We start from the raw sequence: 13,838 nt of genomic DNA, 5'->3' as shown, positions 1-13,838 counted from the left end.
GATTAGAACTGTCCAAAAGTGGGATGGACTGCCTATGGAGGTAATGGGGTCTTCAAGCAAAGGCTGAATGACCACTTTTGAAGATGTGATAGAAGGGATCCATGTCCAGGTCTGGGCTGGACGAGTTGGCTTCTGAGATTCTATGAGTTGGTACTGCCTAGCTGTTTCAAATTTGAGAGCCACCTTAGCAACAAAAAGATGACTCATTTAAACTAAACCATTACTTCTTTTGATCTCTCATCCTTATCTACCTTAGTCCTATCTCTCCCCAACCTTTGTGGTCCCTGGATCCCCTATTCTATCCTTAACAAAATGACCTCTTCTTATATCTTCTTGTACGTTGCTGATGCCTGGTTCCACCCAGAAGATGCTACATTCTTGTTTCTCTGACCACCATTTTCCATAGAGGTTACGACTAATGAGAAATGGCCTGTCATCACAGCTCGGGGGCTGGTCTTGAAGGCAGGAAGATTTACTTTCAGGTACTGCCTTTAATACACAAAGGCTATGTCACCATGAGCAAATCACTTAATCTCTCAGTTCCCTAGGCAACTTCCTAAGATTCTTTATAGAAATGTTGCCTCATAGGGCATTTCCATACTGGGAATGACCTATGAAATAACAGGTCTTGGATGTTCTCTCCAAAAAATGTGACTGACACGTAGCATTTGAAGGTTTGCTACATGCTTTATACCCATTACACTATCAAAAGGAAGCCACTAAAGATTTTTGAGCAAAGGGGGGGCATAACCAGACATATGCACAAAGATAAGTCTGACAAAGCCATAAAGACTGAATTCCTAGAGGTGGGAGAGAGTGAAGGTGGCTAGCAGAAACAGAAAGAGGATGGATACTCCATTTAGGAAGGAAGGTATCACCTAGTCTGGGACTGGGTAGGTTTCCGTTCTACATATTTTTAATGACCTTAACCTAGTACCTATCATTGAATTTGCATCTTCTTTTCCTTATATGCCCTATAAAATATTGTTCTTATGGTCTTGAGCCTGCAGAGGCAGATAGTAAAGAGGGAAGTGGGTGAAAGAAATAGATAAGTTTACCAAACATTTATTAGGCACCTATTAGTGTTCAAGCCGCTCTACTGCGCACCAAGTACACTAGTAGAGGCAGCTAGATAGCACAATGGATAAAGCAAAGGCCTAGGGTCAGGAAGACCCAAGTTCAAATCCATCCTCGGACACTTACTAGGTAGGTGATCCTAGGCCAGTCACTTCACCTCTGGCTTCCTGAGACTGTAAAATAAGGATAATAGTAGCACCTATCTCTATTATGAGAACCAAATAACATAATATTTACAGCATCTTCAGTTCAGTGACCAGGTAAGTTTGGAAAAGAGTGAAATGTCTTAGGACTGAACACAAGGTTTCCTGGTTTAGTGAAGAGCTGGAACCCCTGAAGCTGACTTAGTTGATGGAGGCCTAAGCATAGGGCTGTGTGCTTTCCCCCTTTTCTCCCCTCCTTCCTCTCCCCCATTCCCCCCAAACCCACCTGATAAAAGGACTCTCCCCTTTCTGTGGGATGTGAGCTGTCCAGTCTTTCTAATGAGGGCAAAGTTGGAAAAGGGGGAAGAAGGGTATTGGTGATCGCAGGGATGGGGATAATGAACAGGAGAGTAGGGTAGAAAGGAGAGGGCAAGGAAGCCATCATCCCCACTTTACTGAGAAGGAATCTTGGTAAGGAATAGCCAGACAATATATGTGCACCAACAACCCAGAAGCCTACTTCAAGCAGAAGACTCTTAAAAAAGATCATTATTGAGAGGCTAGACATCTGGAGGGACTTCCCGACAGTGAAAGGATATATAGCATATATCCACTATGGGAATATCTTGGTTCCCAGGAACAAGCTTTTTTCTCCTGAGGGAGTTGGAGGGGTACGGGGAAGGTGGGAGGAAGACCTGCCCTAACTGGCTACAAACGCCCCCACTCTCTGGGTCTGGGCCAGACCCCCCACAGCCTAGGCTTCCCAAAGTCTGGAGGGGAGGGGCTAGACAATCTGGAAGCAGGTTTATGGGATGATCCATTAAGTGCCACCACCTCCTTACTGTTCTCTCCCTCCTCCCATGATCTGTCCAGAGCTCAGCTCCCAACAGCCCAGTCTCTTGTCCTGGGATTGGCCAAGGATAGCCATTTAGTGGGGAATCAGGAATTAGAATCTGCTTTTCTGACTCCCAGACTGAAGAAAGAGAATAGCTGCTTCCTGTTTTGCTAAAACAACTCCTCTCTCTCACACAAACCTTTTACCCTGATGCTAAAATAACACATGAAGAGTGGAGAGGAAGGGACACACAGACACCTTGAAGACCAGACTGTTCTTCTGACTTTTTCTCTACAAGGCAAAAATGGAAGTGTCTGTGCAGACACAATTTACAACAGAAGCAACTAAGGCTAGATAGAATAAAAGATTTCCTTATCAATGAAAAGAGAGCAAGGCAGTCTGGTGGCCTTACCCTTCATGGGAGACTTCAAAAGCAAGGGGGAAAGATCTTTATGTGGGGCAGGAAGGAGGAAAGATCCAAATTCAATTTCATTCAAAAAACCTTTTAAATCACTCCAAAATGATTGGAGTGGTTTAGAAGGAATTCAGAAGAGCTGCTCTGAGGGTTCATGAGGTAGCTAAGTGGTACAATGGATGGTGCTGGGGCCTGGAGTCAGGAAGACTTGAGTTCAAATCCTGTTCCAGACACTTACCAGCTGGGTGAAGCTGGGCAAGTCCTTAACCTGTAATATAATATTATATTATATAACATCTACCTCCCAGGGTTGTAAGTATAAACTAAGATATTTGTAAAACAATTTGCAAATCTTAAGGCACTATATAAATGCTATTATTATCACAGTAATGGTGGTAGAAATACATGAGCCTTGGATATGTGACGTGAATTAGATCAGGGACTAACTGGGTAGGGGGTATCATTCAGGAGTGGTAGGAAGAGGCACCTCTCATTAAAACTCGGGCCATTTGTAGCTCACATTCCCATTTCCTGGAGATTCTTGGAAATTCCAACCCATACCCAAATTCTGTCCCCACACAGGATCCCACTGATACCTAGTACTCTCCCTTATCTACATCCCTTCCATGAAGGCATATCCTAAGGGTCGAGGACAGGCTAAAACCTGTAGGAAGAGAGAGAAAAGTCCCATTATGGTTTCCTCTCCTCATGCTTCAATATGTCCCTGAGAGCTAACAAAATAGCCTCCTCCAAAGAAAGCCTAGGAACACTGACAAAGAATCACATGGCAAGGATTAGGAGCAGGGCACCCTGGTGACTTGGTGTCCACCAAGAGAATTCCACATGATGAGGGCCAAGAGTTAAACAGTATTGTGAGGGAGGGCCTGGGAATTCTGGAACATGTGGGCAGCTGTGGAGGAGGTTGGGCTTCCCAGCAGGCAATGACAGATGGGAGATTTCCGTCCTTCCCATCAGACAGAGTCAGATCCAAGGAGAACACATCCCCTGTGCTCCTCACACCCAACCCTAGTCACAACTGTTATCCCAAGGTCTGCTGGCCAGATGACCAGGTGGGTCTGTTTTTAATACCACCACCCTCCACTCTCTTACTGGTGAGCAGGACTCTTGGGAGTTTCTAGTCCCTCTTTTCCTAAGCCAGCTTCCCCCAAGGGTGGGAGGAGTAGTAGGAACTGCTTGCTGCTCATGTTGCCATAGCAACAGAGAAGGCAGCACTTGATTTGCATGTATTTACATCTGCATAATTTCCTGGGCCCAGTCACACACATTCTTATGAATGTAAATGGTTACATCCCTCCAGGTAGGTTGCTCCCACAGTAGCTAGAAATTCACAGCCACTACATGCCACCTCCAGACCCAGCTCCTACCCTCCTTTCCCTTTTTCCCACGGGCTGTGTCTCCAACAGCAGACTAACACTTGTGTTCCATCTTCTTACCTGAAGAATAATGAAAAGATTCTGGCCTGAGGAAAGAATATTCCTGGAGTGGGCTGTGGGTTTCAGCACCATGGAAAGCAATGGGAAGAGTTGGCTGGGGGCCTAGTCCACCCCACTCCTCAAGGTGGTCCAGAGTAGAGGAGAGAGAAGAGAATAAGGGAAGAGGGAGGCAAAGTACATTGGAAGGGAATACGCTGGAGGACTGGGCAGGAATACTATGCAGGAGAAAAAGAATTCAGTCTAACATTGATCCCTTTTGTTCAAGGCCCAGATCAAGTTACCTCTCCTTCAAGATGCCCTCTGGGAGTGCTGCAGCCTACACTGACCATGCCAGCCTACACCGCCCCCCCCCCCAAGCACCTGAGTCAGTAGTGTATACTCTCATCCTGGAACACACATCATCTCCCAGAATCAAATTTTAATTTAGACTTTATTTTCTCATTGCTCCTAGAACTCCTGCCTCCCTAGACCAAGATCTTAAAGGACAGAAAAGTTATCTTCTCATTTCTCCCCCCAATCCCACAGGGTTTCCTTAGCGCAGGGGTCTGAACAAACCATAGGCAAGTGCTTAATAGCAGAATTAGGTGGAAGCTGAACCACACCTAGACAGAGCTGCCCCCACGTGGCCAAATCCAGAACAACCATCAGGCTTTGGCTGGGGAGCCCTGGGATTGAGGTATGGTAATAGGGAGCAGCTGGGTCATGGCCAGGCATTGAAATACCAATTGCTAATCACAGAACCAGATTTTGAGCTGGAAGGGGCCTCAGAGGCCACGCTACCCAACCTATTCATTTTACAGATGAGCAACTGAGGTCCAGGAAAGCTAAGTTGTCAACTCTCAGAGAAGCCCCCACTTCACAGAATGCTCACAGCCCTGGGTCTCAGCTTCTATCTTCTCAGATCTGCTCATTAGTTTCCAATGAATCCCCACTGCCTACAGGATACAGTTCAAATTTTGACATTCAAAATCCTCCACCGTATAGCCACCAAACCCACCTTTCTAGCCTCATTCCCCATTGTACCCTTTGTTCTGTATGTAACATTCCCTCACCTGGACAGCCTGAGCTCAGTACTACTCCTTACAGGTTCAACTGATGTTCACCTCTGGCCCTTTGGCCCACCTAGTATGCTTTTTAACCCCACCTCTGGGCCTAATGAAGTCCTCCCACCTAGTCTTCCAATTTAAGCCTCACTTCCCCCTTGAGGCTGGTCCTAACCAACCCTGGCCACACTATTTCCTCAAAATTCAAATAGTCCCAGACACACCATCACACAATTCCACTGCATTTACTGTGTGACTTTTGTCACTTTAAGGGACTAGGAATAGGGGCAGCACCCTGTGGTTGACACACACACACACACACACACACACACACACACACACACAGAACTGGGCACAGAGAGGGGTTTCATTAATGATGTAAATGGAATTTTTATTCCCAACTTCCTTTCCTGGGGAAAACCACCTTCTATTTCCAGTCCAGTCCAGTCCAGAATCTAATAGTGGCAACAAGTTGATAAAACTGGTGGTAACACTCTGGAGGGAGGGGAAGGGGGACAGGGAGAAAGAGGTGAGAATGTCTTTGACCAAACACAGAGAGCCTCAGAGCAGTCATCAGCATGTCTGCTCCTGAGTCATGTGTTCATTTCCACCTGTTACCGGACAGGAACAGCAGTGTAAAAGAGACTGGAGCCACTGGATCAAAAAACAAAAACAACCCAGCGATCGGGACTTCAATATCGTCCCACCTTTCCTGGGAAGCCCCTCAGAAGCTGTGAACAACCCCTCTCCACTCAGGGGGTCAGGGCCTCCTGGGGGTCTCTCCTCGGGCCCCACCTCCACCTCCCTGCCAGTGCCCTGAGGCCCGGGGACCCCGCCTCTTGGGCTGAGGGGTATGTGGAGGGGTTCGGGGTAAAGGTTGTCCCAGACCAGGAGGAGCACCTGGGGGCTGGTAGCCACCCTCATTAGGGTCCAAGGGGTCCTTGCTGAGCAGAAGCCACACAGCTGGCACATGTCGGCGTACAGTAAGTGGGTCCAGACCAGCCTCGGGCACTACAGGGACCCAGGCATCCTCTGTCTGCTGAAAGTGCAGTTTGGTGAGCTGATGCAGACCAGGCAGGCGACGCTTCAGGATCTCTGCACAGGTCACAGCTTTGCCTGTGGCACGGCCTGCACCAGTGAACACTATCCGCCGGGTGGATTCGCTTTCCAGCCGGCCCAATGCAAAGCCCAGGAGATTACGGATCTTGCTGCCATCCCGGACCCGCATTTCCAAGGTGTCTGGAGGCAGACCTGGCACTGGGGGGACCAGCGGTTTCTCTACAGAGCTCGCCTTCTGGTAATTCTCCATGGCTGGTCCAGGGACCTTCACTGTGCCTAAAGAGGGAGAGGTGAGTGCATAGTACCCAAGGGCCAAGTCCAAAGCACCCCTGTTTCAGGAAGGAGGTACAGAGTACCTCCAGATTAAAGGCTCACTCCCTACAAGAACTGAGTATCCTTGAAGAAAGGGGCAATGCCTCCCCCAGTGGAGGATCTTCCTAAAGCAAAAGTCCACTGGTTCAAAGACAAAAGGCTAACAAAGGATGTCACTGCCTTCTCCAAGAACTTGCAATGGATAATTTCCCAATACCTACAGAATTAGAGGAAGGTGGTGCTTAAAACTCTCTGGAGAGGCAGCACGGTGTGATAGAGAGCTGGACATGGAGTCATAAAGTCCTGGATTTGAATCCTGGCTCAGACACTTACTAGTTGTCACCTTGGGCAAGTCACTCAACCTTTTGGGGTTTTAGTTTCATCTGTAAAATAAGGATGATAGCACCTACCTCATAAGATTGTTAGAAGGATCAAATAGGATAATATATGTAAAACACTCTGCAAATCTTACAGCAGTATAAAAATGCTATCATTAAAACCAAACCAAAAGAAAACTTTTAAAAAAGGAACTTTAAAAAAAAATTTAAGTTTGCCTCCTCTCGTTTTTTAAACCAGGCAAACACATCTCTAATTTACCAAACATAATTTTGTGAGGAAGACAATGAAGACACGTAATCTGTCAGAGCCTCAGTCTCATCACCTGCAAAATAGGGATAACATACTTTCACAACCCCCCTCACAGGGTTGGAACAAGCAAAGTGCTTTTTGGAAACCTTAAATAGAAATAGGGGGGACTGACCAAGCTTAGCGCCAGAAAAAGAGATGTGAGAAGGCAACTTTCCCTTTCTTGCAGAGGAGAGGGAATACAGGAGCAGAACACTGAAGGCAATATCGATTTTTGTTTTAAAAAACATGTGGGCTGAGTTTATGGGACTGTTTTTTCTTTTCTTTTCTGTTTGAGGGGAAGGGGGAATACTGGATATGTGGGTGACACAAAAACAAAAGGTAGCAAAAAAGAAAAAGAAATTAGACCATTACCGAAACACTTTGGCTCTGTAAAAACTCCTAAAATGGTTATTATGTATATTCTGATTTCCTTCCCTTTTCAATTTACGTGCTGCCCCCATCTATCGGAAAAAAAAGGTAAGGTTTTCCATTGATCAAAATGTCTAAAAGTTTACCCAAACCTCTCTCCCTGGTCATTGGTGCCCTCTGAGCTTCAATTCCGAGCCCACTGCGAGCCCCAGCACAAACTGGGTCTGGAGTCAGAGGACCCGGTGAACCACAGCCGGGTGCCCGCCGCCTCTCTATGTGGCCACGAAGGGAGGCCTGTGCCAGGATGATCTCATCCTCACAACGGCCCTCAGGTGGGCGCTACTATCCCCCCACTTTACAGACGAGATAACTGAGGCAAAGAGGAAGGACCCTGCCCGGAGTCACACAGCCAGCAAGTGTCCCGAGGGGCTTCCTGACTCTGGAGTCGGGGCTCTAACCACTGCGCAGGGCAGTGGAGACGCTGCTGGGATCCTTTCCAGCGCTAAGTCTCTGGCACCGCGCTCCCAGCAAGTTCAGCGCAACTCCGTCTCTCCGCCGAGCCTTTGCTCACGCTGTTCCCGCCTTGCTGTCGGTGCTACCCTCCCTCTTGCCCCCCACCTCCCACGTCCTAAGTCTTTCCCATCGTTCAAGGCCCGGCTCAAGGGCCACCTCACCTGGTGAATCCTCAACGACCAAAGCCCGGGCCCAGCCCTCGGGCCCCACCAGGGGCAGATGCCTCCACGTGTCACAAAAGACAGAGAGGCTGGGGGGCGGGGCGGGCCACGACCACGCGCCGCGGCCCCGCCCCCACGCCACGCCCGCCTGCGGATTATCCGCACTATTCCTTTCTTGCCCCTCCCCCGCTGTCCGTAACAGGGCACGGTGCTCACCTCGGGCCGGGCGCCCTGAGATCTCTAAGCATTCTTTCTCCCCGCCCACCCCCGGGATCTCTAAGCGTCCCCGGCACTGGGCCCATTCTTCCCCCCCCTCCCCGCCCCGGCTGGGATCTCTAAGCGTTTCGAGCCAGGTGCTAATCTCGGGATAGAATCTCCAAGGGTCCGCCCTGGCGGGGGGGCTCTAGGAGTGCCCGCCCCCTCCCACACCCCCCACCCCTAAACCAGCCCTCACCTCCGCCTCCTCTCGCTGCCGCCAGGGACCTCTCACGCTGGGGAATCAAGATGGCTGAGCGACGGGCTGGGCGCGCGCACGGCGGCACGGCGGCGCGCGAGAGGAGGGGAGGGGTATGAGCGTGGAGGCCACGCCCACTGGGGAGGGCACTCCCCCTCAGCGGGAGGGGAGGGAGAGGCTATGGAGATGGGGGCGGAGATCACTTCATCTCCCGGTTCCCTTACCGCGTAGAGAGGGGAAAACTGAGGCCCGAGCGTGGGCGGGGGGGTGAATCCGGGCGTGGAGCTCGGGGGGCCGGGGGGAAGGAGTCGGCGCCCCCTTGCCCGGCCTCGCCCACCTCTCCCTGCTCATCCTCCTCTTTGGCGTCAGCGGCGGGGATTCCTCCGTTTGGCCGCCAGGTGGCGACAAAACACCAGCCATCGGACTCAAGGGGCGCCGCACCCCCAGCTTCCACCCAGCCAGCCCCCCAAAGTCGAACCGCGACCGGATCCCCGGTCCACTGCTTCAGAGGCCACCCGAGGAAGACACGGGCTTTTTTTTTTTCCTAAATGGGACTATTTATGCCATCAGTGCTTAGCACCTAGTAGGCGCTTAATAAATGTTTATTGAGTTGAATTAAACAGAGGAGGGAGGACGTCCCGGGGGAGGATACTCCCTCTACTGATGCACTTCAGCCCCTTCTATGTGCTTTATAGTAACAGGGAGCTCCGGGAGGTTGTGACCTGCCCAGCCTTGGAGCCTTTTGGCAGTCTGGACACCTTGGATGTGGACATGGACACGGACAAAGCCATGGAAGCATCAGAAAAAAATGTGTGTTTTTAAATTGTATAAAATAAATTCAGAGGATTACAAAGGAAACCAGTGCAATTATCAAAATATTAAGAAAAACAAGTCAAGAGATCGCAGGTTAAGGTCCTGTGTCTACATCACAATAAAGCTCAGAGAGGAGAGGTCAGGGTCTCATAGCTAGTCTTGAGAGCTGGGGCTGATTGAAGATGGGGAGGGTCGAGGAAAACTCTGAGCGGGGTGAACCCGGTGACTCCGTGGATAGTTATCTTCCTCTCGCCCTCCTTACTCTGCTCCCCAATACCCGGTCCCCAACCACCGCCACCACCAAACCCAGCTCTACCGGGCTCTCTGCACCGTACCTGGCTGCCTCTGAGGTGTTGATGCCTTGGAAGAAATGCCCAACCTGGGAGGTTCTACCCAAATTAAGACACCTTGAGAACGGAGGCTGGGGCTTTCAGTAGCCTTCAAACCCACTTTGTGGGCTGCTAGCTATTGTACCTGAGTTAAGGCCAGCCTGGGGAGGGCAAAGGAGGAGTGCCTGACTCTGGGTTACTGGGAAGGGCTGTTTCTTCTCTAGAACATTCACAGATCAAAAACTTACATCTGGACAATTCATCTAGTCCAACTGTTATGCTTTCAGATGAGGAAACTGAGGCCCAGAGATTTTAATTTGCTCAAGGTTACACAGATAACAATAGTAGAGACATGAATTTGTATTTAGGTTCCCTGACTCTCAAATACAGTGTTCTTTCCAGTGCCCTGATTCAACCAGATTAAAACAACTTAATCCACATCCTTCAAATTGTGTAGATATAAAAAGATTCAATGTCAGTGCTAGTGGGTCAGTGGGGAAACAGGTTTATTAATTACTTTGTGTGAATTTGATATGAGTGAAATGCTTCCTGCCTTTGACCCAGATGACCCCACTACTAGGACTATATCCTAGAGATGTTACTAAAAGCTATATGCCTATAAAAATATTTACAGTAGCTTTAAAAATTCATAATTAAAAAAAGAACTTGAAACAACACGCAACACAAAGGATTTGGGAATAGCAGAACAATCTCAGTCTTTCCAAGTAATAGAATATTTTAGTACCAGGAAAACTGAAAATTATAAAAACAAATAATGTGGAAAGACCTAAGTAAACTATGCAAAGTAACGACAGCAGAATTAGTACAATATACATAATATTTTTTAAAATAGCAATACCGTCTGATAAGTATTCAGACATGTGAGAGGTAGGAAAGGTCACCAGAGCAAATGAAATGTCATTCTTACTATCTGTGCCTGATCTGTGGTAGTGCATTCTGAGCTCATATTGGTCTGATCAGCCACAGTCAACACACTGAAACTTGACTCTAGCGTAGTGATGTTATTTTGGTCCTCTTTGAGAAGGAAGGACAACAACCAGCCAACCAAATAAAAGAGGCCATTCTTTGCCTCATTTCTTACTTATCCTTAATCACTGAATGGGTGTTGCCTCAGCCCAAGAAAGACCTGGGAAAGACCTTAGCTTAAAAGGGCCAAGGTCTCTCCTCTCCACTATATCTGGGGCCATCCCCAGTCATCCTGATCTACATCATGGATCCAGATGGTTCCAGAGGAGAGAATGAGGCTGGTGGCTTTGCACCCATCCTCCCTCACCAAATCCAATGCACTCGCAAGTCTTGACATCACCTTCCTGATGTCATGGTCCTCTTGAAGAATGAAGGACAAACAATGAACCCACACAAGTTTTCCCTCTACCTCTTTGCTCCTGTTGCTCCACCCTCCAAATCAGATCACCAGAGGCCAGGCCTGGGAGGAACTAAGTCACTCTCTGGAACCATGGTCCCCATCTTCACCCTGGCCATTTCCTTTAGATTCTAAGGCATCCTCAGCCCCCCCCCTTTTCACCTCTAAGAATCAGTCTCTGTTAGAGGTGTATTAAGGTAATGTATTGTTCCCCTCATTGTTTTGGACTTCCCAGACTCTAACTCCCTTTCCTTTCTACCACTCTCCCCCATTAGAATATAAGCTTCTTAAGGGCAGGCACTGTCTTACATTTGTATCTCCTGAACTTATTTCAATGTTTAGCAAATAGCAAGTACTTAATAAATGCTTTTCATTCAATCAATCATTCCTCATTCTTGGAGTACAGTGCTTGGCACACAGCACTTACATGCTTTTTATTCATTAATTCATTCATTAGCTTGTTCTTGGAGCATACTGTTTAGCAAATAACAAGTACTTAATAAATACTTCTCATTTATTCTTGGAGGTCTCATCTGCTCCCATGGATTCAAATATCACTTTTCTGTAGGAGAAAATCTACACATTTACTCCAAAGTCTAAAAATCCAGGCCTTGTCTCTTTCCTAGGCTCTAGCCTTGCATCACCAATTCCCTGCTGGATATTTTCACCCAAAGGTTCCATAGATATCTAAAATTCAACCCGATGGGAGCTTCCTGGGGGTGTCCAAAATGGAAGTAACCTTCCCTGTAAACCTAAAGTGCTGCAAACTTTCCTATTGCCATTAGTGGTGCCACCATCCCTCTAGTAACCCAGCTCTGCAACCTCAAAGTCATTTTCTCCTCCTTCTTTTATACTATTGGTGGCCAGTCCTACTGATTCTAGCCCTATATCTCTCACATCCACTCCCTGGTTGTTGTTGTGTTTGTCCTTTGTTTTTGAAGAGGACCATGAAATCAGGGAAATGATGGATGACATGACTTGCAGTTGACTTTGATTTGAGTGAGGGAGGGCTGTGTAAGGTTACCAGGCTCACTTTCTCCTCCAGAGCCATCTGGGTCCAGTGGCCTGATATACACCGGGAGGACTAGAGATGGCCCAGGGTGCTTTGGGAGACCCTGGCCCTTTTAGGCTAAGGCCTTTTCCACTCCCTTCTCTCCACTCAAATGACCACCATTCAATTTTAGGCTATCATCATCTCTCACCTGGGTTACTGCATTACAACAGCCTTCCAGTTTTCAGTGTCTCTTTTCTCCAATCCCTCTTTCACACGGTCTCCAAATTATTTTCCTTTTAGCATAGGGCTGACTACTTCATTTGCCTTGTTCAAGAAGCATCCATAGCTCTTTGCTGCCTCTAAAATAATGGAAAGTTATAACCCTGTGAAAACTGAAAAAGTTGAAATTTGAAAATGAAAAGATGTATTTTTCAATACAATGAAATATAGAAAGACATAAGGAAGTTAGGGAAAGAAAGGATAGTCCCTTTACAATCTGACTCCAACCTATTTTTCCCAGACTGATTTTAAATTACTCTCCCATATCCAGTCTATATAATCTCCCAAGATCTGCCAACTTAATCCTCCTTATGTATGTAAAAATCTGCAACTCCCTTTGCATTGGCTGACCCCAAGCCTAGAATTCTACCACCACCTCCCCCCAACCCTCTTCTTCCTCACCTCTGCTTCTTAGAATCCCTAGCTACCTTCAAGGCTCAGTTCAAAGTACAAGCTCCTTCACAGAACCTTTCCCTGTTTCGCCAGTGGTTAATGTCCCCCTCCTCCAAAATATTTTGAGTTTTCTTATCTGTGTATATGTCCTATACTGCCCCTGGCCCCCACAACCTCCCCAACAGGATGCACTTTCCTTGAGGGTTCCTGTTTTGTTTATCTCTTTATATCACCTAGATGTCCCATAGTGATGGGAACATTGTAGGTTCTTAGTAAACAAAACTGAATTGAAAGTATGATTTTATTCCGTATTTAATGGTTTTGTTAGGATTAGTATATGCTATTATTAGTATAAAAAAAAAGGAATAGTAAAAGTAATAGATTTACACTGTAGTCTCAGCCTGCCTAGTCCTGAGGTACCCAGATCACTCTTTCTCTGCCGGGGGGAGGAAGTTTTCAATTGATTCTGGCAGTCTTTTGGCTGTCTTTCTTAATCTGGCTTCACTACAGTAATTTCCATGCCAGGTACATAGATGTAGGCTAGCAGATAAGAGTGCTAGGCTTGGAGTCAGGAAGACCTGAGTTCAAATCCGACCTCAGGCACTTCCTAGCTGTGTAACCCTAGGCAAGTCATATAATCTATTATCTCAGTTTCCTTATCTGCAAAACGGGGATAATAGCACCTACCTCCCAAGATTGTTATGAGGATCAAATGAGAATAACTGCAAAGTGCCTAGCACTGTGCCCAAGGCATAGGAAGCAACCATGTAAATGTTAGCTATTATGATTAAACTCAGTTGAACATTCCTGTTTGTCTCTCTCAGACCATGTTATGCATTTCCCCTTCTCCCCAATTAATCCAGATGCTTCCCAAGGGCAGAGATTATTTCCTTCTTCAGGACAGGGCAGCCTTTATCTCCCAATACTTAAGAGTGGGAGCTTCCTGGGGGTCAGGACCAGATCAGTTATTCTATAATGACCTGTTGTTGTCACTGAGACCTTTCAGTTGTGTCTGATTCTTCATGACCCCGTTTGGCATTTTCTTGGCAAAGATACTGGAGTGGTCTGCCATTTCCTTCTTCGGTTCATTTTACACATGAGGAAACTGAGGCAAACAGAGTTAAGTGACTTGCCCAGGGTCACAAATAGTGTCTGAGGCCAGATTTGAACTCAGGAAGCTGAGT

The 13,838-nt window shown here is 47.4% G+C and overlaps 1 protein-coding gene across 1 annotated transcript; it reads right to left on the bottom strand.

Annotated features, from left to right (window-relative positions):
• Positions 1 to 5,332: 5,332 nt before the first annotated feature.
• On the bottom strand, positions 5,333 to 8,536 carry RPP25L (ribonuclease P/MRP subunit p25 like). The gene is made up of 2 exons (XM_036738796.1): positions 8,463 to 8,536; positions 5,333 to 6,302 (listed from the first exon to the last, which is right to left on the bottom strand). Exon 2 carries the CDS (start codon positions 6,274 to 6,276, stop codon positions 5,728 to 5,730), a length of 549 nt encoding a protein of 182 aa, XP_036594691.1. The 5' UTR covers positions 6,277 to 6,302; positions 8,463 to 8,536; the 3' UTR covers positions 5,333 to 5,727.
• Between the last annotated feature and the right edge of the window lie 5,302 nt (positions 8,537 to 13,838).

This window comes from Trichosurus vulpecula, chromosome 9, assembly GCF_011100635.1.
Source record: "Trichosurus vulpecula isolate mTriVul1 chromosome 9, mTriVul1.pri, whole genome shotgun sequence".
Taxonomy (NCBI): domain Eukaryota; kingdom Metazoa; phylum Chordata; class Mammalia; order Diprotodontia; family Phalangeridae; genus Trichosurus; species Trichosurus vulpecula.
The sequence above is the reverse complement of the archived record's forward strand: the minus strand, read 5'-3'. Positions and strand labels throughout refer to the sequence as shown.

Bases quoted from the DNA above. Each gene is read 5' to 3' on its own strand.
- RPP25L (XM_036738796.1), bottom strand. From the start codon at position 6,276: ATGGAGAATTACCAGAAGGCGAGCTCTGTAGAGAAACCGCTGGTCCCC.